At 33.8% G+C, this 25,492-nt stretch overlaps 2 protein-coding genes across 7 annotated transcripts; both read right to left on the bottom strand.

Moving 5' to 3' along the window:
- Position 1: 1 nt before the first annotated feature.
- LOC149725028 (rho GTPase-activating protein 27-like) lies at positions 2 to 24,623 on the bottom strand. 6 transcript variants are annotated; one of them, XM_089893028.1, is made up of 24 exons: positions 24,361 to 24,623; positions 22,983 to 23,064; positions 22,201 to 22,356; positions 21,704 to 21,803; positions 21,318 to 21,407; positions 20,697 to 20,778; positions 19,462 to 19,598; positions 18,887 to 19,018; positions 18,340 to 18,443; positions 17,705 to 18,107; positions 17,001 to 17,084; positions 16,377 to 16,772; positions 15,830 to 15,883; positions 15,124 to 15,180; positions 14,181 to 14,321; positions 13,683 to 13,784; positions 12,906 to 13,004; positions 4,676 to 4,793; positions 4,193 to 4,306; positions 3,196 to 3,294; positions 2,717 to 2,794; positions 2,017 to 2,151; positions 1,221 to 1,326; positions 2 to 867 (listed from the first exon to the last, which is right to left on the bottom strand). In XM_089893028.1, exons 1-24 carry the CDS (start codon positions 24,518 to 24,520, stop codon positions 666 to 668), a joined length of 3,231 nt encoding a protein of 1,076 aa, XP_089749154.1. In that variant the 5' UTR covers positions 24,521 to 24,623; the 3' UTR covers positions 2 to 665. The 6 variants fall into 6 exon arrangements, with proteins under 6 accessions (XP_089749154.1, XP_089749155.1, XP_089749157.1 ...); XM_089893029.1 differs by having other exon boundaries at positions 15,124 to 15,177; XM_089893031.1 differs by lacking the exon at positions 15,124 to 15,180.
- Positions 7,653 to 10,170, bottom strand: LOC149725029 (uncharacterized). The gene has a single exon (XM_089893048.1). The coding sequence runs from the start codon at positions 9,927 to 9,929 to the stop codon at positions 8,235 to 8,237; it is 1,695 nt and encodes a 564-aa protein (XP_089749174.1). The 5' UTR covers positions 9,930 to 10,170; the 3' UTR covers positions 7,653 to 8,234.
- Positions 24,624 to 25,492: the final 869 nt, after the last annotated feature.

The raw sequence follows: 25,492 nt of genomic DNA, 5'->3' as shown, positions 1-25,492 counted from the left end.
GTCAGGTCAAAAACGGGTTATATTTATTCGCTGTACACAAAACAGAGGTTAAATGTCTGCTCAATGGATATCAAGGCATTGAAAAGTGCAACCTGCCGATTAATACTGGCAGAAAAAGAATAGTTGTTACTTTTAGGGCAAAAAAAGAAAAACTACCTAAATATGATGTCATAATTTCACTGGCGTGAGCTTTGGTTCAAATTTGAAACCTTAAGCAAAATTCAGAAATGTGAAAAACAGCACAAATAAGGGCTCAAGCACGCTGGTACAGTAGCAGCCGTATTTGAGAACAGCTCAGTTTTAAAACATATTCAGAATTAAAGTGCTATGCAGGATTTATTCCATTGACCAAGTTTAGACAAAAAAACTAATAAATGATTTGCAAAAGCACAAACAGAGAAATTTAATCAATACATTATTTAGTCAGTCAGATTTCTTTGTTTGTTCTTTTGCTACGCACAATTTATATGTGGTAACCATAATTTTTAAATTGAATTGCTCAACAATAAGTAACCATGCGTTTTGAGGCAAGATGTGATAAAGCAGCCATTAACGCATCGAAACAAAAAGAAAACAATAAAAAATAAAAAGTGAAACTTCAGCTATTTTCTCTTCAACCTTGGACTAGATCTCAAAACACTTAATATTAGGCTGACTGAGCCAAATCATTTCAAAAAAATACTTTCAAAACCGCTTAGCATATAATCAATTATTTGGTTCTGGAAAGCCATATATATAGCCATGCTGCTGCCACCAGAATCTGGCCTAGATTGTGAATCTTCAGGTGGTTTAAGTAGCAGTGTAGGCCCAAACACTATTGCAATATTCTGAATTTGCATTCGGTTTTGTGAACTTCTTTCAACGACTCTGTAAAAAAAGATTAAACATCATTACTATTGAGTAAAGAGTAAACAAGGTCAAAAAATTTTTTTGGCAATTTTTATCTTAAAGTACAGACGTTTCATTTGCCATATGGCAAAACACCATCCGGTATGCCTTTGGGTGTTTCGTCCAATCACGCAGTACTAAAAGTGTATAAACTTTAGGGATTTGGGTAAAAATCTGGTAAAATCCACGTACAATGTGACCAATATTACCTTAGAACTTTGTTCTTAATATACAAAGTACAGGCGTACATCTATGCAAGAAAAATATTTTAATATTCAAATTTATACAAATGATTTATGCACCTAAGTGTTATACACAATTAATGTATTCACCTGCGAAAGTGCTGCATCAGATACGTCAGTGTTTCACGGTTTACAGCTGGCAGTGCTTGCACTAATGCTTTGGTTGATTTTAGTCTTTGTGGTTGGTCCTGCATTTCTGTAAAAAAACAACTAATAAATACTGCTCTACATGAAGTATAGTAGATTGGGGTGGGATGGTTCATTCTCCTTTATTGTCTTAGTAAACAAAATATAATTACAGAAAGGTTGGGGTAATATGATCCGTTCCCTTTTACTGTCCCAGTAAATAAGGCATATTTACAGAATTATATAACTGTAACCTTACATCTTGCACTGGTTAGAAACCTTAGGAAATATGATATATTATGTGTTACAATGTCCATCTTACCCAACCTACTATACTGCTACGTCAGTCTGAGTGATGTTGTAAAAATACACATAACCAGGAACTAACTAGCACCAGTGGGTGGGTACAACCTTACATAACTATACTGTTATTTTTGAAACCCACTGATAAGTTATTGAAACTTATATTTCCTTTAACTCATATAGCTGAGGCAGAAAGTATGTATATTATGGCCTTAGTTTACAATAACAAAGCTTCTGAATGCTTTGATCAATGATACAAACATTTAAGAGAATTGGTAGTCATATTATGTGCTCATATGTTAATTATTGAAAACCATTGGATCCAAAATGTTTATAAAAAAAACAAATTGTTACACCTTCTCAAACAAAAATTCTATATTGAGCCATTGTTAGGAAATAGTTCTAGCATGAACAATAGTGCAGATAGTCAGTAAAGATAACAGCCATAAATACTTACTGCAGGCTGTCACAAATTTATCGAAAAAAGCAAACGGGATCACAGGCTCAGGTAGTTCTCTTAGGAACATTTTAAGTGCACCGGTCACCAAATGAATATCTTCCCATTCAGGTTCACTGAGGTTCACTGGCTCATCTGTGATGTAACAATGAGGTATTGTTGTGCCAATAGGTTACTAGGTAAGTTCCACATCCCCATATTAGGTGTCAAAAACCATAGTGTGTGGATTATGTAATCATGCGACAGGAAACAGTATAATGACAAAATAATGGTATTACGTAATGTGACGACAGTGGCGTAAGTTGGAGTAAAGTTAAGACGCCAGAGTTGAGACAATCACAACTCATTGGCTTAAATATAAACACATTTATACTGTAGGAAGCAACTGAAACTACGTCATAATGTTTCATTGAGTCATTATACCATGCACATAAATCTAGTTGGTATGATTGATTCTTACATGACAATAAGTTGTGTTTGGAATATTTGTTACATGCGCTATAATGATTATTACTTCATATGGTGACTTATATTAGTTTACATTTGCTTTATTTACCATTTATAAATTTTATAAACAGATTTGAAAAAATGTATTTAATGAGTCAAAACATTTTATATGGATGAGGTTCAAAAGCATAGCAGGACCCTTTGATGTAAAGATGGCGCATTACTCCAGATATAACTGGTACTTGTATCTTACCTCTGTCAATCATGTATCTTAACTTCTGCACATGAGAGAGGTTTCCACTTACTCTGTATATCCCATCAACTTCTAAACCTGGGAGTATATGAATTTAAATACAAGGTATACTGTAAGTAGTTAAGTGGGTATTGGTTCATGAAATGCACATAATTATGATGCCACAAATGTATAAAACATAGTACTATCAGCAGTGTATATGAGGTGTATAGTAGGGTGGGGAAAGATGGGACACTTTATCATTCTATTTTCTCGTCACATTTGGTAGTAAACAAGGAAAATTCAAATAATTATAAAACCGTATCCTTACGAGCCCCATAGATCGGTGTTAATTGTTTAAAACACGATCAGGATATTTGGATATAATGTGCTAAAGGTGTCCCGTCTCCCCCCATCCTACTATATAAATATTCTGTCTTGCCTGGGGCATGTTTTTCAATCTGAAACCAATAGTAGTGAGAAAATACAAGTTGACTTACCCCTTCTTTCCACCTCTGCCACACATAACTTGATGAAGTTTGGAATATGAGTTTGTTCTTTTTCGCACAATTTTTCCAAAGGGCAACCAAAGACAGTTTCTATACAAAGTAAAGTAATATAGTAAGTCTGGTGCTGTGGCTCAGTGGTTAGTCACTTGCATCAAAGAGCATTGTGTTCTCAAAGGATACTGTGTTCAATGTAGTGTGTAATCAAAGAATTTACTATGTAATTAAAGAATACTGTCTTCAATGCTTAATACTGATAGTATTTGTGGTGTTATTATATTATTTCTATATCGCTGTGCCTTCTTCCTACGTCATCCGTCTTTAATTCGTCTCGTCTGACCTTTCATTCTAAGCAGCGCATGGTCGGAGTATGTTGTGTTTTATATATCGTGAACTATGTTGCATTAACTGTGAACTATGTTATATTAATTATTACTTAAATGTGTTACAGCTTACCTAAGTTAATTGGAATAAAACTAGAGACCTACTTTGAATAGTCTCCTAAATGGTTTACGACAGTATTGACAGCATATCTGTCTTTGGGACAACACTTAAAGGGGCATACAAACGAAAAATAAAAATTTGTATATGAATATAGATGCCCAAATGTGACCTAAATATATCATCAAAGTTTTTCTAAAAAAACACAGCTTTTAAAAAAGCCAGGTGAAAAAACCTGCTGGAGTAAAAAAAATCGTCTGTTTTGACAATGCATGGGATTTCCCATTAGAAAAAAAGACACTGAACTTTTCTAGTTTCTAAACTACTAAAGAAAAATCAAATTTCATTTTGGGTTTGGATAATGAATGCTTTTTACATTACATTTAAGCATATCTTTAGATTACGTTTAAGCATATCTATCAATACACAAATTATGATTTTTCGTTGGTATGCCCCTTTAATGGGAATTGCTTTAACAAGGCCTAAATCTGAAGGTCCCATGATGTGACACAGTGTAGGACCTCACACATATATATAAAAGACATTCTACCTTTGATAATTCCTCTCTCTTGTAAACTTTCCATGGTTGGCCTCCTATTGATAAACTTTCTCAATTTACTTCGAACTTTGTCAGAATTTTTCGCATCAGAGCCATGTCTCGAGGCTGCAACGTAGAAATATTATAAAAACGTATAGAAATGAAACATAATATGACATTTTAATGTACATCACGTCCAGCTAATACCAGTCAAGTATTTTTAGGTATTATAAAACTAATTTGAATAAAAATGCCTAAACTGAAATGATATTTTACATAATGTCCACTGAAATAGAGATTCTTCTATTCTACATGGGTGGGTTCATGCAGCATGACACACAATGGGACCTGAGATTTAGGCCAGAATTAGCTCATTAACCAAACAAACAGAGTGCTACCAAGGACCTTATCAGATTTTGAAGCCTGTAGCTTTAAAAAGGTAGGCAACAAGGGCTTTAATGGTATTTCATAATAAGGTAATACATAGATACTCACGAGCTTTCGATTTCTTCTTCTTATCTTTCTTCTTCTTATGATCATCTTCATCATCTTCATCTCGATCTCTGCTGTTCCTCTGCGATAAATATTCGTGTTCCAGTGGTTCAACCTGGTTCTGTAGATTGGGATGTAACAATAAGTACTTGTGATGTAATAGTATACTGATAAAATAAAACTTATGATGTAACAACAAGTACTTGTAGTTTTGTTGGCCTTATAATAATTTTTTTGTGGAAGTAATAATATACTTGTGATAAAATATTAATAATAAAATAAATATTTGTGACCTAACACTAAGTACTTGTGATGTAATAAAATCTCTTTAGCTATAGAAACTTGCCTCATGATTTTGACAACTATCCAAAAATTTGAGAATAAACATAAAACATCAAGCAAAACAAAATAACTAAAAGATTCGAAATTCTAGATTCGGAATTCTAGATTCGAAATAAAGTATTCTAGGATATCCTAGAATACCTAATTATTCTGTAATGTGCATCCCTAAGCAATTCCTATCCTAATAAAACTTGTCACAACTTTTAAAGATAAAACTCATATTCTGCGACTTGATACTCTTCAACAACAAAAAATCATCAACCAGAGCATGGGTTCTTAAACTTTTTGAAGCACGCCCCCCCAATGAAGATCTCAACAAACTTGCGCCGCCCCTTTTTGTTAAATTATCACAGTGGTGTTCAATTAATTTCTGCCATAATCCACCACAGCCAAACCTGACATATTGGACATGCTTTAAACCGCGCTCCTTTGGTTGACTATATCTGTATTATTGCGTAAAACACATTTTCGCGATCAACGCAAAAGTGAAATTAAATAACCGTTCCGTTTGCGTCATAGTTTAGCCTTATATTTGCCATGTTTTTCTTAGCCAGGTAGACTGTTTGTTACGAAATAATAGGGATTCATTGCATCATAATAGCGATTGTTTTGTCTGGCAATTAATTAAGACATAATAGCAATTCAGACTTAAAGGTTTGCTATTTTAATTTAACTTTTGCGTGTGTCGTATTTAAGCCTTCTGAACACCACTGTAATAAGACATATAACACTTTATTTTATAGTTTTTCGCGCCCCCCTTCCAAGTGTTACACGCCCCCCTAAAGGGGCGCACCCCCCAGTTTAAGAACCACTGAATCAGAGCCTTTCTAAGACACAAGATCCTTTAATACTTAAATTCATAGGCACCAAACCTGGGGTGGCAGGTGGGCACAACTACCCACACTGCATTAATCAGTCAACATTACAACCATTAGGTTTAATCTGTCTCTGCTGTCCCTACATTTAAAAAAATTAAACTCATACCCTTGAAAATACATTTAGCTTTTTTGACTTTCGGAACAAACTTTTTCGAAATTTGAACTTTGAACTGGAAGTTTTTTGCTCAAAGTCAGCCAGGCTTGCTCTAGGGGGTAAAGTCAATGTCTTAGGTTTGTATGGTAGTGAAGATCTGTTTCTTAAATGCACAGGTGTAGTGGGTGTTGAATTGGCTGCTTCAAGAACACGATTTGGACGAGTTATAACATGATTTTCAACTCCAAAGTGGGAAATGTCTTTTTGAAAATCTGGCAAGGAGTCTAGGACAGGCAGACATGGATCTTCGTTTTCTTCCTTGATTACTAAATCTAACAACATAGATTTTCTGTCTTCTTCATCTAAGATTGATAAAACTGGTAATCCTTTAACATCTTCAGATTCATCAAGACCACTGCCCTGTTTTGGAGATGCGTCTAATTTACTGATGATATCAACAGGCTTTGGTTTATTGCTGGGTTCGGTGATTGAAAGTGCATGCAAAGGGCTGCAAACGCTGTCCCCTCGTGTTCTGTAATACCCAGGGGTGCCAAGTTCAAGTCCCTCTGAAGAAATGTTTAACTCATACTTTTGTCGGCTCTGCTGACAAATTTTCCAATTTTCTCGTGAACGCCGACGGTTTTCAACTATTGAGAGCTTTCTCTGCACAGAAAGAATTGATGAGTCATTTTCAGTGTCTTGTTTACCGTCTGCTGACTTGGGAATCTTTGAAAAGCCTGGCTGATATACCTTGTATGGTTTCTTAAGCATTGTCGTATCTACACTGCATCATGTTGCGGAAATTTAATACAAAACTCTCCACACAACAGTGTGTCTGTATGCAGGCAAACCACATACAGGAAATCATTAAATGAAGCACAAAGACCAATAACAGCTCAGCACCGGTAGTAGAGAAGAAAAAACAGTTTGTTATTCAACATTGTTCAAACAAAGTAGTCATATGAAGTGAAAATTACTTCAATTTAAGTAATCTGTTGATCAATTGACCTTTACAAGTTAAGATACAAAACACGTTATTTTGGTTCTGCCTAATATTAAATAACTACATCAATAAGTTTCGGTTCTGTTTAGGAAACTTCAATATCACTCAGCGAAAATATTTTTTTCTGACACATATAAATTTTGAACAAAATAATCCAAGGTATTGCCAATAACCAATATAGCATTCAGAGAAACAATCAAAATTAGGGAATATATATAGTATTTCCTTTGGAAGGGATTAAATTTAAAAGTATACCATACTCATTTTACTATGGCGTAATAAGAATATGAAGTAACCGCAAAATATATCAAATGTTATTTTAGATAACTGCTACAAAACCAAACACACACTGAGTTGTGAAACTATAATATAAATATTGAATCAATTTTAAAACAAAGTTATAAAATATCTTTATTTTACATTACCTATCTACTATAGGTTAGCAAAATTGAGAATTATGTTTAGTAGAACACTACTGGTTTATAGAGCAATGACCATGGCATCTGTAAGATTCAAATGTGGCAACCATACAACACTAGGTTGACTATAATAAGCAAGTTTGACTCACCTTGGCATTTGGTATGAGGGCAGTTTAAATCATAAGTTGAAAGTAAAGCAATGACATATCAACCTGATTTTGAAGCCTACTATATTACATGTGGGCTAAAATATAAATAAAGTGTGAACAAAAACTAATACAACTGAGGGCATGCAGGAAATAAAGAAACACAATTCTCTGTTTTGAATGCAATACATGTTATGTTGCTTTCTGTAAGCACAATTTATGGTAAACACAAAAACATTGAACAATTGTGTTTATGTTTCAATTGTAACCAATTAAATAGAGTCATTGGATATGAGACACATATAAATACATTGAGCAGGATATTAATATAATGGCTGCTAAGCGATAGAGAATTTAATAACATTAACAAATAACAATACAACCTAAACCTAATAACACACAACTAATATAATAAGTCCTTTGTTTGAATTTGAACATCAGCTCTTAGGACGAGGTACAAATTAAATTAATTAAACAATATTTTCTTTATAGGTATTCTGTTTCATATGCAGAGGTCCTATGACAACGAAAACCAGAGAACTTGGGTTTAGGGCAGTTTTGGAATTTCATAAATCATGTTTGTATAATACCAATATCAAAAATACCAAATAAATCTTAATTTAACAAATATCCACAATTTGTTTTAAATAATGAAAGTCATACACCTCAAAATAGCACAGTTAACTATTTCCTTTTGTTCTCTCTAAATAAGCTTCCCATACGACCATAAGTGTATGTGAATCATGTTTCATAACTTTGTTTGCAACCCTATGTCGCATCACAATATTAGACCATGAGGAGGATTGTGATGAAATAAAAGAAATTGACTTTAAACAAATTTCCATCTCCACGAGTGACAAAACGTCTTCAAAATTGTTCCCAACATGCTGACAGTTGATGTATTTCCCCAGGAATTTCTCCAAGTCCACATATGTAAATATCGGTATCTTAGTGCCATAATTCTTTGCAACATTCTTATCAAACAAAACTCTAACTTCAGATATTAAGTTCGAAAGTGTCAATGGCGCAGCAAAATAAATAGCTTGCACCTGAACAGTCTTACCTCTGCTTAAACCATTTATATAAGCAAAAAGTCCATTGGCAATATCAATTGGTTTGATTTTGTCAAGTTGCTGGCACATCTTGTTAATTTCAACAGTATTGCCAGATGGTTTAGCACATCTTATCATCCAGTCATTTGGATCAAATCTGTAATGGACTGCAAGAACAGACGCATCATGCATGACTTTATTACGAAACTCGTCAGCAATCTGTTTAACAAACTGAGGGTGGCCTGTGCTCATGAATCCAAGCGAATACACAAGCTCCTCATCTTTTTGATCATACTGTGTCCGGATGTTGTTTTTCTCATAATCCTCCAGAATTATTTTGGCTTCCCTCATCTTTGGAGAGGACTCATGAGCTCCTACGGTTCTAAAAGGATGAACGTACACAGCGCACCTGCCATTTGACTTGTACATGTTTCGTAACTTCGGTACATTGATATCATTGAGTTTTATGATTAAATCATGTTCATTCCGAGGCAGCATTTCAACTCCTGGGCTTGAATCCTTTGGTTTATCAACATTAAGACCTGCTAGCTTGGAAATTCTTTCATAAGGCAGCGCTACGTGCATGTTTTTCGATACTTCTGACAGAAATACAGAATCCACTTTATTCCTGCATACTTGTTGCAGTTGAGCATGTGGAACTGTAGGAATGAGGACTTTCAACTCATCTACATCCATTCTCGCCTCTGCCGGGACCTGATCAAAGGCACCAGAGCTGTCAGTCTTGTGTTTTATAAAGTATGGTATGATAAGAGTCCTGTTTAACTTTATAGCCAAGTAAATTGAATCTCTAAGACCAAGAATTTGGTTGTTTGGACCATTCACCAACAAGGGAAACAAGAATTTGGTTTTGTCGAGTTTAATTAATGGTTCAACATGTTTCCTTTTTACTGGAGGCTTCAGGTTACATTTAAAGTGTTTATACTTGTCGTATTTTGAATCTAAAACAGCTTTAGTTGTTGGTACTTTCACTACAGTTGGAGCTGCTTCCGTTTTAGCCTGCCCATATTTAATCTCTTCATGTTGGCTGCTACCCTGCTGGACAACTGATGCAACTTTTTGCTTTGCAGTTAATTTGTTAGACCTTGCAATTGCAGGTGCATAGTCTTGGTATGCATCAAACACTTCAACACTGTTTTCTTGCCTTTTGATCATCATATACCTCAGCAGTAGAAACACCATTACAAAGAAAATAATACTTCTCCAGTCTACTTTCATCATTTGGTGTTTAGTCGATTGCAAATTCCTTTTCATTCTCTGAATGAATTTACCCAAAGATGTAACCCAGCCTTTATTTAAAACCATCTCACAACTAAAACCATCTTTTACACAGAAGCTAGATACATCTTAAACTGCCACAAATCTAATGTTACTGACTTCTCAGTAGTCAGACAATCTCAAAATTAAGAAAGAGCCCTGAGGCTTTATTTGATTTGAGGAAAAGCTGACAGACCAGTTTATTGGTGGGGAAGAAAATAAACACCCAACAAAACCCTGAGTAATAAATAACAACAAGACAATAAAATTACAAGTTACATGGAGTTCCACCCAATTTTACTTTTTAACCTTAAAATACAATGTGTACTGTAGTAGTTAAGTCACGAAATATCTATACGTACCCTAAGGGCATTATGTGGCAATTCTTTACCATGTGGTATGGCCAATACAGATAACAAGTTATTTATAAAAAAAGTCATGCTACGTTACACCCATAGATTTATAGTGAAAATGAATCACGTTTTCAATGAATGATTAAAACATTTCTAGTAATACAAAAACTTTACAAACAGGAAACAGGTTAAACAAGTTAGACAGCATTATGTATACACAAGTCACTTTACTGGTTATCAATGACGGTTTTGTTTTACCCCATTTAAACAATTGTACAAGTTATATGTATGTGAAGCAAAATATCCCAGAAAACTGTACAATTTTATTTGGTATACATAAACCACAGCTGCTACAGTGCTATTATTTTAAGGTCATGTTAGTTCGATTTTAGAGAAATTTGTTACATGCATACTGACTAATGTCACTCCTACCTTCAAATTATCATAGCTTCTTCAAGGCCACTATTTCTTTTTTGTTTTGTAAAAGTTTAACTTTACCCCAAAAAAACTGGAAACAATAAGTCTATAGAGAGAGACACAAATACAGGTTTCAATGGAAAAGACCAAAGTACTCGACTGGAAACAGTAAGTCTATAGAGATTAGAGACCAACACAAATATAGGTTTTAATGGAAAAGACCAAAGTACTTGAAAAGAATACACGTAATAAAACAAATGCTATTAAGATACAAATAGAAACATTTACATAATACCCTACGGCAATACACAAACAAAGTCTAGATAATTATACATTTTTAAAATAACAAACAAAAATGCCTGTAGCCAATGGTGTACTAGCCAATGGTGTACATGGAATTAGAACACAGGCACAATAAACCAAACTAAAACAAAACTCAACAAAATAAATCAACTGTCTTGAGACCTTACCTCTTTACTCATGCTGTGTTTGCCATTCTTGGCTGCAGAAGAAGATCTTTTTAAAAACATTTTTTTTAGCCGTCTTGAAATATTACATGCTATGCACAGTGATCTTATACTAACAAAGCTAAGTAATAAAATGAGTTACTGTATCTGCACCTGGCTGATTCACAGACATAAGTGAGCGCGCATCTGTAGTTTCCTGTATTGGATGTGCACAGAGTGCGTAACACACGGAAGTAAGTATAGCACGTTAACTATACACGCATATACGCACAGTGCAATGCACTCCAAGCCACACAGATCAACTAGTAATGGACGAAACACTGTTGTCATAAAAGGAAGTACAAAAATAGATACTCTTTCTCTCGATAAATCGGTGGGAACACAATTTTACACAATATTAAACTTGTTTCTGAGAAAAAAAAAGGAAAACATTTAAATAAACTGACAGATAATAAAGGACTTTATACCCCGAGAAATACATTCAGAACTGCAAAAGTATAGAAAGACTTCTATATCTAATATACAATGCAGACAAAGCCTTACATAAAGAACTTCAGCTTAAAGTATAGAACTACATATCCTAGCTATATGCAGAGCACAGTACTTGAAAAAACCACAACCTATAACTGAGAGTCCTTGTATAGAACCATTGCTGTCAAAATTGAATTAGAAATCTGTATAACATTAAGCATACATGATTCACCAACATTATGTGTCATAACGATAGCAGCTAAGATAGATATTCAATGCGTTATAAAATGATTTACTCTATTTGAAAGGCCACCAAGAAACCATACAAAACAAATAACACATTTTAAAACCTGTCACATCGAACTTTAGCACTTATTAAAAAAAAACAACTGGGTGTTGAGGTAACAGGCGAATCTGGCTTAAATCCCTAGACCTCAAAAAGGACCTCACCCTTATAAAATAGAAGGGTTTCATAAAGGAAATAGGAAGTACAAACAAAATGCAAAACTAAAACCAAAACAACTGAATTAACAAAACTATAAACTGAATAGATAGCAGTCATACCTGGATGTTTATCAACCTATTGCCTGCAATGGGTTAAAATTTATAATAATTATCTTTAACTGTTGCCAAACTACATATTTTACTTTGGTGAAATACAATTTTATCACAAAATTTATAGATATAGACAGTGGCGTAGCCAGGGGGTTTAGGGGGTCTCGACCCGCCCTTTTAAACCAAAATAGAAAACAATTAAAAAAAAATTAAAAAAAAAATAAAAAACAAGTTTTTGAAAATTTTTTGATTAAACCCCCCTTTTTTTCTGGCTGTGTCACTGGATATAGATATAGTATGCACTGTAGTCATAGACAGCATTTTTATTTCCAGCGAGGCAGGGATATTTTTACGTGCATTCTTATGAAAAATCTTACTTATTGGTTTTAATATTTACTGATCAATGCAGGACAAAAAAGCCATCATTAAACTGCCTGTTCTGCCATCCCAGAATGGGCGCCTATGATTCTGACACTATACGTACCATATATAAGATAGTAAGATACATTGATAGGATTAAGATACATATAGTAAGGGGGGGGGAGATGGAACACCTTTTCATTCTATTTTCTTGTCCAATTTGGGAGTAAACAAAAAAAATTAATAAATTATAAAACCGTATACTCACGACTACCATTAACCGTTGTTAATTGTTTAAAACACGATCAGGGTATTTGGATATTATGTGCTAAAGGTGTCCCGTATTCCCCACCCTACCGTATAATGTATATAGGTAACATTGTAAAGACATGATAACTTACAGCGCGCTGTATCGTCACTTTAATGGCAGTCAACCACTTTTGTATAGTTGTTATGTCCTCATGTTGAAGCAACAACGACAATCCACGCACTGTTTTAAGCTGGAGGGAAAACATAATAATTGGAAACAGCTTGGACGACAATAAGTCATACATTGTATGATAACAACATGCATGTTAAAAATTCCACCACGTGGTTTTGAACTACAGGGTGTTGGGTGTAAGTTCTACCCCATGTTTAAAGTATGATTTGTTGAAACTCTTTTTAAATTATTTTTTGTTTATTGATAAATTGATATATTTACTTTTTTCTTTATTAATATATTTACATAATTTGATTGATTGATTTAATTACAAATAACAATTGGAAAGACACTTAATAACAAAAAGACTCAACATATAATATAAAAACAAACGTGTTCACACTGTTCATATACAATAAGACTGGTTACTATAAGCATTATAACTACACACATTTCTTCTAGCCATTTTTTCCATAAAATAATGATATAAACAACAAGCAATAACTAGATATACAGTAGGGTGGGGAAGATGGGACACTTTTAGCACATAATATCCGAATATCCTGATCCTGTTTTAAACAATTAACAACGATCCATGAAAGCCATAAGGATATGGTTTTATAATTCTTTGAATGTTTTTGTATACTACTACATAGGACGAGAAAATAGAATGAAAAGGTGTCCCATCTTCCCCTACCCAACTATAACATAAGACATAATACAAGATTGTGGATATCATACAATGTACATATATTACCTCAAGAACATTCTTTTTGCTTGATTTGTCTCGTGCCCAGTCCACCACAGCTCCACGCAAGTCACAACTACTGTCAGGCCGACCATGAGGTGTTGATTTTGTCTAAAAATAATTCATACATTGATTAACATTGCTGTATCTTTTGAAGATATCTTTCTTTTTCCGTTTAATTTTCCATATATATTTTTTGTATTTAATTTCTTGTGTATTACAGTAATGCACTTCCTCTACAATTTAAGTGTGTCCCTAAAACTGTTTTTCTAAATCTTTGCTACCATAATCGCTAAGTGTATTATAAATGTAAAAGACACATAATAAATCATATCTTGCAAAAAGAAACGTTGGTTGGTCATTTAAGATCATAAAACAAAAAACTGCAAACAAACATCTCTTTCAAATTTACAAAACAAGTAGAGACAGATATTCTACCCTAAAATAATTAAGCATATAAATACAACATTATACTAAGATAGTTTGAAGGTAGTCTTATGCACATACCATTACGGCTTGCTTCTGATCTTTATAGAACAACAGGTTATTTGCCAGCAACACAACCCACTGCTGTAACCAGTTTTTCCTCTGCTTTTTACCGGCTTCAACCAGTTTGGTCCAGTATAATCTGCCTTGCCGTTCGATCACCTAAAATTTACAACTGTATTTTTGATTTTTGACAACTTTTAAAAAATCTCTTTATTAACTTTATTACTAGCGAATAAAATGGGCACACTTCTTTGCATATGTACAGCACTGTACAAACCAGCTTGCATGCACTAATTAAGCAATATGAAAGTGAAAACATTGTAGTACTGTGGGGTAAGATGGATGTAGTTAACAAACAATATCCAATATTTCCAAACTTAACAATTAACAACGATGTTTAATTACGATTAGATAATTCTGTAAATGATCATTGTTTATCACCAAATAGGATGATAAAAGTGAATGAAAACATAGACCATCTTACCCCAACCTACTATACATGAATTAGTTTACACAATATCCAAGTATAGCAATTGTTTTTATGTAACTTCAACTTAAATGGATTATTGTTTTGCAAATATACTGAATAAACATATACATGCATTAATTAAGCATTATGCAGCTTACAGAAAATAAATTAATTCACACATTGTCCGGTCAACTCAGTATATATATATATATAATCTTAAAATGGATTTTAACTTCAAAACTATACGTAAAACTGTCAGAAAATTAATTATTATATATATATGTACATATCATTGCTACCAGACATATTACACTCGTTTTCAAAAACAATCTGGCATTTATTTATGTAATTAAGTTTTGATCTGCTATACAGGTTGTTTTCATCACAATAAGCTCCAATAAATGCCAGAAAAGCTGTTTTACAAAACAAGTAATAGCCAAGTAAATATTTTTAATGTAATGTTTACTTAAACTAATACGTTATTAAACATACAGGGTGTGGTGGGGGAACTGAGGAATGCTCCATGTCTCGCAGTCGGGACTTCCCCTGCTGGTGAAGATTTAAAATTAGAAACTGTCTATACACAAGAATTGGTCCATTACCCCCATTATATATAACTTTGGGTTTATTTAAATAGTTATTTTTTTATTATTGGCAGTGCTGCCTACAGAGTTTGTGACCTCTTTCTATAGGCATTTTAAAAAGACATAGGGAGTAATGAGTCAACTCTGCCTAAATCTGAGGTGATGAACCTACTCTAGTCTAAATCTCATGTTCCATTGCATATAACACCATAGGACTTCACTCATATAGAATACAATGAGAAGATTTATAAGGAAGAACAAAGGAGAGAAATTCTACTTTAATCATCTACATAAAATACCACCAGGAAAAAAAGAGCTAAAGAATATGGATAACAGAAGTAAGACCTAAACATGGTTATTCGAAATAAAAGGACACCATACCCTATGAAGAGTTATTGCAGAAGTCACACACTGACACATATATATATATACATGTGATTTTAGTTATTAAGTTTAGTTGTACTCTAATACCAATAAAAAATTAGCATACACACAAGATTTCCTCAACTACAAAAAAATGTTTAGAACAAAATATCAATTAGGATCATGCTGTGCCAGTTGATTACATTTTGCACCAATTTTAAACATATAAGTATATTTAAATTTTGACTCACCCCTATCTCAGGCAGGTCGTATTCAGATTGCGAAGTTTTAAGTGCAGTTTCTTGCTGGAAGAACATGCGGTAAACCATCATGCGTTACGTGCCATTTCAAATTACTTTAGTCAACTATCATTACATGCATTGAGTTTAGGGTTAGGCAAGGCTGTATTCATAGGTGTAACATTGGGGCCAAGGGTTACTTCACAATCAATGAAGTTTACTATGTTTGATAACTATGAGTGTAACTGCATTATAATGGCACCCCAGGTTTTACTAAAATTTTAAGAAACATAGGCCTTTGGCTTTATTTAAGACTTTTTGAGTGATTTATAGGTGTTTTGTAAAGGTATATAGACCTTTACATACAAAACAACAAAAAACACTCTAAAAATAGAATGTTTGTCACATTGTATGGATATTTGACACAGCTCTTTAAAAAATGCTTGGTTTCATTAATTTAGTCATAATAATAATTATAATGAATATAGCCTTGGATTATAAGGTGTTAAGATTAGGGGTGTGTAAATTTGAGTGTTAATAATGAGTGTGTTGTCACTACCTGGTGGAATTCATCAATTGGTGAGAATGATCGATTGTCATCAAGTATGATCATGGACCGGGCTTGCATCACACGTTTTACTTTGCGTGCAAATCTTGGCTTTAAACTTGGTGAAGGTACGCTGGGTGGGTGAGCAGAGTGACTTTGGGGGTCAGGTAGATGACCCAAAGGGTCAGAGGGGTTAGAATCGGCAGGGGGTGAAGTGTTATGGGGTAACGAGAAATGTTTCGGCCTTTCTTCTTGGGTTAGATAGATTTTTTCTCGTTCTAGTGACTTTACTTTGAACATTGAGCGTCCTCGGTCGGAATAAGCTTTGGATAAGCCAACTTTCCGCTGTTCCTTCTCCCTCTCCTCTTCGTAGGGCTCTTCCAACTCTGTTTCACCCTCCCCATGCAACTAATTAGCGGGAAGCAGAGTGGAATTCATGCATGTTGGTTTATTTTCGCAGGTTTATATAAACATGGTAAATAAAAATTTATCGTCATTCTTACAAGGCCTTTAGGTTAAGTTAGAGTGTGTTATATTGCTATTAGTGGTTACTCCTATATCAAGGCACAGACATACTAATACTCAGGTCTCTGTGAACAAGTTTGGTGTTTACTGCTACAAAGGAACTCAACAAACCTGCGGTAGCTCCCATACAGTCTGTCTTGTGTATTCATTGAAATAATATGGTTTACCAGAGTCTTCATCTGTCATTTCATGCCACTGTAGATTATAAGTTGATTTAACCATTTATTTCAAGGTATGTAATGTAGATGCATAGGCACCTAACGTGGGTATGCAAGGTATGCATGTATGCCCTGGAATATGTTATTATAGCTTATGTAAATAGTCTAGGTACACATAGTAACTGGTAAAGAGGTGATATTGCATCAGTTAAAGAGTTAATAACATGGTGTCCATGTGCTGAAGTATTTACACAAACATAACATATCACTATTTTATGATAGAATCGTCCGCTGGTAGCTTTGCGATATGGCATCAAAATATCATTAGTTTGTAATTGCAGGTTTATTATAATTCCCACTCATATAATCCATCTTACCCTATCTTCTTTAACCATCTTACCCCCAAAAGACCATCTTACCCCCCAAAAACCATTCTACCCCAACCTAGCAGCAATGTATATAGGTCAATATCATTGGGAACATCCTAAAACCACCCCAGACAAAAATTCCATCTTACCCTATCTTCTTTAACCATATTACCCCAAAAACACCATCTTACCCCCAAAAGACCGTCTTACCCCAACCTATTAGCAATGCATATAGGTCAATAGCATTGGGATCATCCTCAAAACATCCCACACAAAAAATCCAACTTACCCTGTCTCCATTAAACTCATTCACGTACACAACCTCCCCCTCCGGACTTCTCTCTTTGATCCATCCTTGCATCTCTGGTCTTAACAGCTCCCCGCTTCCAAAAGACGAAGACCTCGATTTGGTCTTCTCAAAATTGGGAGAGCTAGTTGCTCTTCCTGCATCACTGCTCGCTTTTTTGTGCTTCTTCTTCTTCTCGGATGTGTCCGGGGATAATCTGCTCATGAAGGAAAAGTAGCCACTGTTGTTGCTATTGTTCCTTTGTACACTGGGAGTGTTCTTAGGGCTCACAGTCCAAGGATCATTTGGTTCCGGAGATTGGGACTCCTGGTTGCGAGGAACGAGAGGAGATCGAGGAGTGTTCTTGTACCTCGCTGGTGATGTCTTTCTTCGTTGCAGTATTGAACTTTAAAGAGAAAAATTACAACTTGGTAAAAGTTAAAAATATAAATTGTTGTGTATTTTATTCGAAATAAAACTTAGTAAAAGTTAAAAATGTGAGTTGTTTTTGTGTGCATTTCATTTATATTAAAACCATTTTATTCATATAACTTACTAAAATAAAATACACACTACAAAGAGCTTACATTCTCAATTTATACTTAATATGAATGAAATACACAACAACAAGAACTTACAAATCTTCCACAATCTCCGGTGACAACCGGCTTGGTTCAAACGAAGGTTTCTTTGAAACATCGGGTACAGCAGGTGGACTGTGAACTCTATCGCCTCTCTGTGGCTGTTATATTACATCTTTATGTGAATGAATAAATCAAAACGAAAAAGCAGAATTTTAAATATAAAAAAAACAATTTTTATAAATAAAAAACAGATTTACAACCAATACCTTTTTTTTGCGAACGAATAAAACTGAAAAAAAAAATTAAAAAAACAACTTTCTGGATATCAAAAAATTTCATGCCTATCAAAAAAAAACAACTTTTGAAAAAAAGATTTGTGAACATATAAAGGCATCATAGACGGATAATTGATCAATCTGGTATGGCTTTAGATATGAACAACAATAAGACAAGTGTAATTCGGCTAACAAAGCCAAGGTGCTCAATTACAACAGTCTTTAGAATAAAGTTACCAGTTAAGAGATAATGTTCAGTTTTACACATTAGGAATACAAACCGTTTTCATTTTATCTGTTCAGTTTTACACATTAGGAATACAAACCGTTTTCATTTTATCGTCAGTGACTCTTTGTTTGCGTGGGGGCTTCACTCTCATTTCGCCAGAATTGGTGTTGTAATAATATTTATTCCCTGTGGAATTATCAAGCTGAAGTTCCCACCCATCATCGAGGACCTGTTAACAATAATCAAAATTCTGATGTTAAAACTGTGAAGAGTTCTATGAATCTGGCCATTATAATGGTGCTCATGAATTTTGACAGCTTTCTCACAAAAAATAACAGTCAGGAAAACTCAAAAACATTTTACAGACAAAAGTCCAACGAATAGTCTACTAGTCTATAAAAAATAGGCCAAATATTTTGCAAAAAAATGTCACTTTCAGTCTCTTATTAAAAATAGAATCCATAACCTGGTAAATCCGAACAAAAGTCAGGTAACCTATTTTAGATTAAACCAAGTTGGATACACACTTTTATAAACTCTTTCACAGAACATGCTTAACTTTTCCCTAAATAGTTAAATATTGAAATATACACACTTTGAAAGCTGAGACTTTTCATGCAATATAGTTTTAAAAACCCTGGTCTACAAAAAAAGACAATATTTATTATTCACCTCTACAGTGGTGACTGTCCTGGGCGAGTTGTGTTGAGGTATAGCAGGTTTAATGACGTCCTCTCCTTGTACGTTTGCATGCTTTGCTTTATCAAAACTGCGGCGTGGATTGACTGGTGAGCTTGGTGTGCTGCTTTCTGTATCAGATGTACATGACATGGTAAAGACTTAAACTATATATTTGTATTAGAAATAACTATTCAAACTTTCTTACTTATAAAACCTGTTGGGAATTATGACAAGCAATTCAAAAAATGTATAAGTACGGTTTTTAAAGGAAAACTTCATAAAAACGCTTATAGAAAGTAAAAAAAATATTAAAAAATAAAAACATTTTTTAACAAAAACTGAACAAAATCACTTATTGAAAGTACAAAAAAATTCAGACAGTTTTTAAAAGAAAACCCAATAAAATCACTTATAGAACAGACAACATTCTTTTTAAATAAAAACAGTTTTAAAAAAAAGTCAATAAAATCGCTTGGTTTCCAACTTTTAAAACCGTTAGCAACAAGCCATTTATAAACACCTCCATATAACTGATCTCCTTTCACAACCACTAGTAATATATAGGCTATAGCACTTCTACACTAGTTATATATTGCTAATAGAAAAGGATATACAGCTAGGATCCTAAGTATATTGTTGTAGCAACGATTATCAGCAACACATAGTGTTTAATTTGCTTTATGTGCCACCTACAGTTTAAACAAGACAAAATGAAACTAGATGCCACACAAAATTGACAGAAGGTTCAACCAATCAAAATAAAATATCCATTTTTTCCACTTTATTCATTATGCAATTATTTAAGCAGCTATGGCTAGTTTTAATTTTTATCAAATTTTAACGTTAACAACAATATTGCTTTAATTTATTTAACCCTAGCGTGTTATAATATATGTCATTTTGCTGTTGTATCTAATTTCCTCGATATATGAATTAAATATGGCCTTTGTTATTGTAATTTTGGAGATAAAAAAACAATAATGTTTACCAGGATGGGGGAAGATGGGACAACTTTTCATTCTAGTTTTTCGTTCCATATGGTAGTAAACAGAACAAAAACCCTCAAAGAATTATAAAACCGTGACCTTACAACTCCCATAGACCATTGTTAATTGTTTAAAACACGATCAGGATTTTTAAATATTACGAGCTGAAGGTGTCCCAGCTTCCCCGTCCCTACTATATGTAAACAAAAGTAAATAAATATGAAAGTTATTCCACATTACCTGATTTAACGATGTTTTCAAGTGATTTACGACGGGGTGCTGGTTCAGGAACATTTTCTTTCGCTTTAGAAGGAATGATATTCTAAAATAAGACAAAGAATATACATGGTGTTGTCCACGATTACATTTTATTCTGTTTTATAATTTGAGTGGGGTTGAAAGCTTGTTGAAGCACAACATGGCATTTTGTATGGGGATGAATTGAGAGACACGCAACTCGAGTATGTGACAATGGGACCTTGGATTTTGGCCAGGGTTTGCCATTACTACAAAACTGTATATGTACATTGAGACACTTTATATGGGTAAGGTCCTTCCATGGCATGGCACGCTATGAAGCTTGGGATAAAGGCTAAAGATGTACCAATACCTCAAGATAATATATGCACATTCTATTCGATATGGATGAGATCCTACAAATGGCTTGCTATGGAACCTGAAATTTAAGCCAGAGTTGGTTCATTCACCCAACATTCTACATGCCTATTTTATTGTACATGGATGAGGTCCCGTAGTGTGGTAGCTTTAGAACCTGGGATTTAGACCAGTTTGCGCATGTTGCATAAAGAAATCGTACAATGTTTATGTTGTATTTCATAGTTAAATGGCTTGAGTTGTTACCTCTAAGTTTTCATACTCAGGCTCTTCATATTGAGCATCTGGGGCAAGGGGTTCAACTTCCTTTGATGATGAGGTCAATTTATTTAAATCCTATGGATAAAAAACAGTTTTTCTATTCTCAGTAACATTATTTCAGAATTTTTAATTTTTAAAAAATAAAATGATTTTTTTTCTTATACCTGCAAGCTGCAGTATTATTTAGTTAGGACACAATAATAATATAATAATAACTTTTATCTGTCTTTTGGATTACGGTGGCGAAAAATTAGGAATATTTTAAATGAAAAGACATGGTATAGCACAAATATACTAAATTATGTTTATTTTTTTCACAAAAAAAAAGGGGGGTACTGACTATCAAAACCACCACTGGCCACAATACTCACAACACGAGGTGAAAAAGTTGACTCAAAAGGAACTTCGTCGTAAGGATTTTCATTCTCAATAAAACGATCCAAAGAATCACAGCTTGCTCGCATTTCCGAACTGAATTTGGAAAAAAATCTTTTATAATACACCATGTCATTCTAAAAGTAATATATATATGCATATTTTAGGATAAACTATGTTTTTTGGAACAAAATTCTATGTTTGCTTGCATGGGAAAATGTTTTTATAAACCCTGATTGCTGTTTTGATGTTTTTTTCTTCAAGTAAAATATTTTTGTATCAAAATTACTGTCTGCTATAACATCCTCAATACATTACTAAAAAATAAAAGCCTTGATTGAATTTTTAACAAAATAAATAGCCTATACAGTAGTTAGTACAGTAGTATAGTGCTAAACAACAGCATGAAAAATGAAGCAATTTAAAAACTATTCATCCAAAATACAAAAGCTTACTACAGATAAGCATTAACTACAAAGTGATGAAAACTCACTATTTACTGTCTTTCAAAGACATGACAGTTAAGTCTTCCCTTGACCCAGTTACAACAATCATTCTCTCCTTGTGTGGAAGTGTTGCATCAGGTTTTTGTTTCCCTTCCAATAACTTTTGCTTCTTCTTTGCCTTCTGTAGTGCAGCATGTGCTTTCCTATGAAAAAAAACAGGAAAAAATAATTTTTTTGAAACTCTTTTATAAAAATATAGAAATACCACATTGAATGAGTGAATGTAACTTACTTTATCCTCGCGTGGCCGAAAAACGACAGTCGTTATAACAACACCTCGTGCCAGCTTACGAGTTACCATGTATGTTACTTTGTGGGTCATTACTTTTTTTGGAATTTTTTCATTTTTTTATGTATGGCTGATAATTTGGACAACCCATTAGTGACCCCTGGGTTGGAGCAACTGCCGTTAAGTGTCTTGCCCAAGGACACATACTCCCACAATGGTAGCAGCTATAAGCCTTGAACCCATTACCTCTGCGCTACAGGCAGGCGCGCTAACCACTATGCCACAATTGAAAGCCGTTGGAAATTGAAAGCCGAAACAATTTGGAATTTTGTGAATATAGGCCATATTATATAGTATTTACTATTTACATGTAAATAATACAGAACAACCTTTTTAGGATAAGGGTTTCAAATTCCCTATTCGGCAAGACATTCTCACGGTTTTGGAAAAAACTAAGATAATATTAACATTTTATGGATACCAGGTTAAAAAAAACACAATAAGTCAAGTAACAAAAGTAAAAGAATAACATTCACTCACTTAAAGAATGGATGGTCTGGATATTTCTTCTGTTGAAGTTGTGTAATGTAAGCAGCAGGAACATAGATTGGTTTCTTTACATCTGGGTAAACAAAAAACATCAATTAGTTTATTTAACATAAAATATCTTAAGGTTCGAGTACAATCCTATGCCGTGTTATGGTGAAAAATAAACGACGAAAAAAGCAATGTATATATATGTTAAGGCTTGGTGATAAATGGGCAGGGGGTTACTTTTTAAATTTTGCATAAAATCTTGGCTGGCAATCTGGCATTGCTAAATTGAAGTTACACTTAATGTTGTAAACATAGGGAACCTCATTGATAAATATGTTGGACAGACTATTATACTTTTACGCCGTTGTTTTTTTGTATTAATAGTTTAAAAAAACTGGGGTGTTATAACATATGGTGTTAACCATGTCCATATTTTAAAGGTTAGGGTACATGTCACTTATGTCAGTATTACCCTTTTTCCACTCGCATATTTTCTCGCAAAAACAAAGTTAACACGCATAACGTCATAAGCGTGTCATCTGCTGTAGGAGGTTGGTTGTTACTCGCATTATGAGAGTTAAGAAAAGTAAGGTGAAAGTACAGTTTCACTTTTAAGAGCCTAATCTTTTACGGGTATTATTTTTACAGTTTTTAGTTGGTAATAGCCCCATAAAGTATCAGAACTTGTTTTGTAAACTAGATTTAACAACATTACGCTAAAAAACAAGCTAACTTAATGTTGATACTCGCATAAACCAATGACCATTTAAAACAATGCGGTTAGCGAGTTATCATATGACGAGTGAAATATATCGTATCATATGTCGTCATATGACGAGTGAAATATGTCACCCTAGCCCCCTAATGTTATGGTTCGATGTTAGCATAATAGAATGTGGATTCTTTATTAGCACCAACAGCCTAAAGTTTTCACCCTTTTAAACAATTTAAATTTTAAATTAATATTTTGGTTAGAAACACAAACCACTGTTCCCATATGAGTCTTATATGAGTATAACGCATAACCTGAAAATGGTTGGGACACTAGTGAAGAATCATCCGGTACATAGCTGAATAGGCTGGTGGAAAGTGTTAGAGGTTGGTGGTTAGGGCTTGATGGTTAGGGGGTTAGTGGTAAGTAGTTATAGGGGTTAGTAGTAAGGGGTTAGTAGTTAGGGGTTAGTAGTTAGGGGTTAGTGGTTAGCAAATAGGGTGGGGAGAAGATTCTTTACTAGCACCATGGTTAGATTACTCTGATTATTGGCTATACATACTAATAAGTAATAACACATCAATCAAAAAGAAAAAGTAATTAAATGCCATATTATGAACCCTAATACACCCAAATTTTTTGACGTTTAGCGCCCATAAATAATCTCACCTGTCTTTATAACTTGCCACCAATCTGCATTCGATTTTTTGATCAAAATGAATTCTTCATTTTCTGTTATACTGATAAGGCTCCCATTATTTGCTTTGTATTTATAATCATAGAGTACACGGACCACAGATCCAAGGTCGTCAACACTTAGTTCCGCCATCTCCAATCCACACTACATGTTACTATACACAACTAAGCTATTCTAAAGTGTCGTTTACATTGGATTTGAGTGCAAATCTGCGTCGGTAAAACAGGCGAAAATATTTTAAGTTAATCAAAGAAAAAACAGCCATTTCTGAGCAGATACTACTGATTTAACTGTAAACGATTAATGTGAATAAACGCTGCGCTAAATGCGTTCAATTGGACAAAATAGCCCATAAATTAACACACAAACACATTACCTACGGGTGTTACGACATGTAAAATTAGAAACCAACCTAAATCATATTTCTAAACAAGTATACGATTGTGCCAAACTGTATAACCAAATGTTTAAATATGTTCACCCGATTTGGATGTGTATACACTGTTAAAAAAACTGACTAAATATTGTGTCAAAAATGTTAATTATTTGTACGATTTGTTATGAAATGTGATATTTTGTTGTTTTTGCTAACGCCTTAAATTACGAAAATAAATTACACTGTTAAGATGTCTATGATTACATTTTTGCCGAATGGTCCTTAACAATTTTTATTCGTCCCCTGTTGTATTAAAGGTGACAAATTTTAAATCTTGTACTCGCTCTTACAAGTCAATTGGGTAGTATTTTATTGTTGGAAATAATAAAGTAAAATAAAAGAATTGATTATTGTTTAGTAAATAAATTGCCTGTCAAAAAAAGAATCTGAAATCCATTGCAGATAAACCGACGGTAATGAATTATAGTACTTCTAAGCAACACAAACGTGAATGAATGTAACTTGCTTAATCTTTACGTAGCCGGAAAACGACAGTCGTTATACCACTCTGTTTCATGTACCTCGTGTGCCAGCTTACGAGTTGCCATGTATGTTACTTTGTGGGTGATTATTTTTATGTATTTTTTTTTTATTTTTTTATGTACATATGGCTAATGGTTTGGACAACCCATTAGTGACTGATGGGTCGTTAAGTGTCTTTTTCGAAA

Source organism: Ciona robusta, chromosome 14, assembly GCF_009617815.1.
Source record: "Ciona robusta chromosome 14, ASM961781v2".
In the NCBI taxonomy this organism is placed as follows: Eukaryota; Metazoa; Chordata; class Ascidiacea; order Phlebobranchia; family Cionidae; genus Ciona; species Ciona robusta.
This window is presented reverse-complemented; position numbering and strand designations above follow the sequence as displayed.

What these genes read in the sequence shown, in the direction of transcription:
- LOC149725029 (XM_089893048.1), bottom strand. Translation starts at nt 9,929, where the DNA reads ATGGTTTTAAATAAAGGCTGGGTTACATCTTTGGGTAAATTCATTCAG.
- LOC149725028 (XM_089893028.1), bottom strand. Translation starts at nt 24,520, where the DNA reads ATGGCGGAACTAAGTGTTGACGACCTTGGATCTGTGGTCCGTGTACTC. An exon ending in AAGTGACGATACAGCGCGCT is followed by an intron (nt 4,794 to 12,905) that starts GTAAGTTATCAT and finishes CCCAATCTACAG; the next exon opens with AACCAGGTTGAACCACTGGA. An exon ending in GAAGAAGAAATCGAAAGCTC is followed by an intron (nt 4,307 to 4,675) that starts GTGAGTATCTAT and finishes TCTACGTTGCAG; the next exon opens with CCTCGAGACATGGCTCTGAT.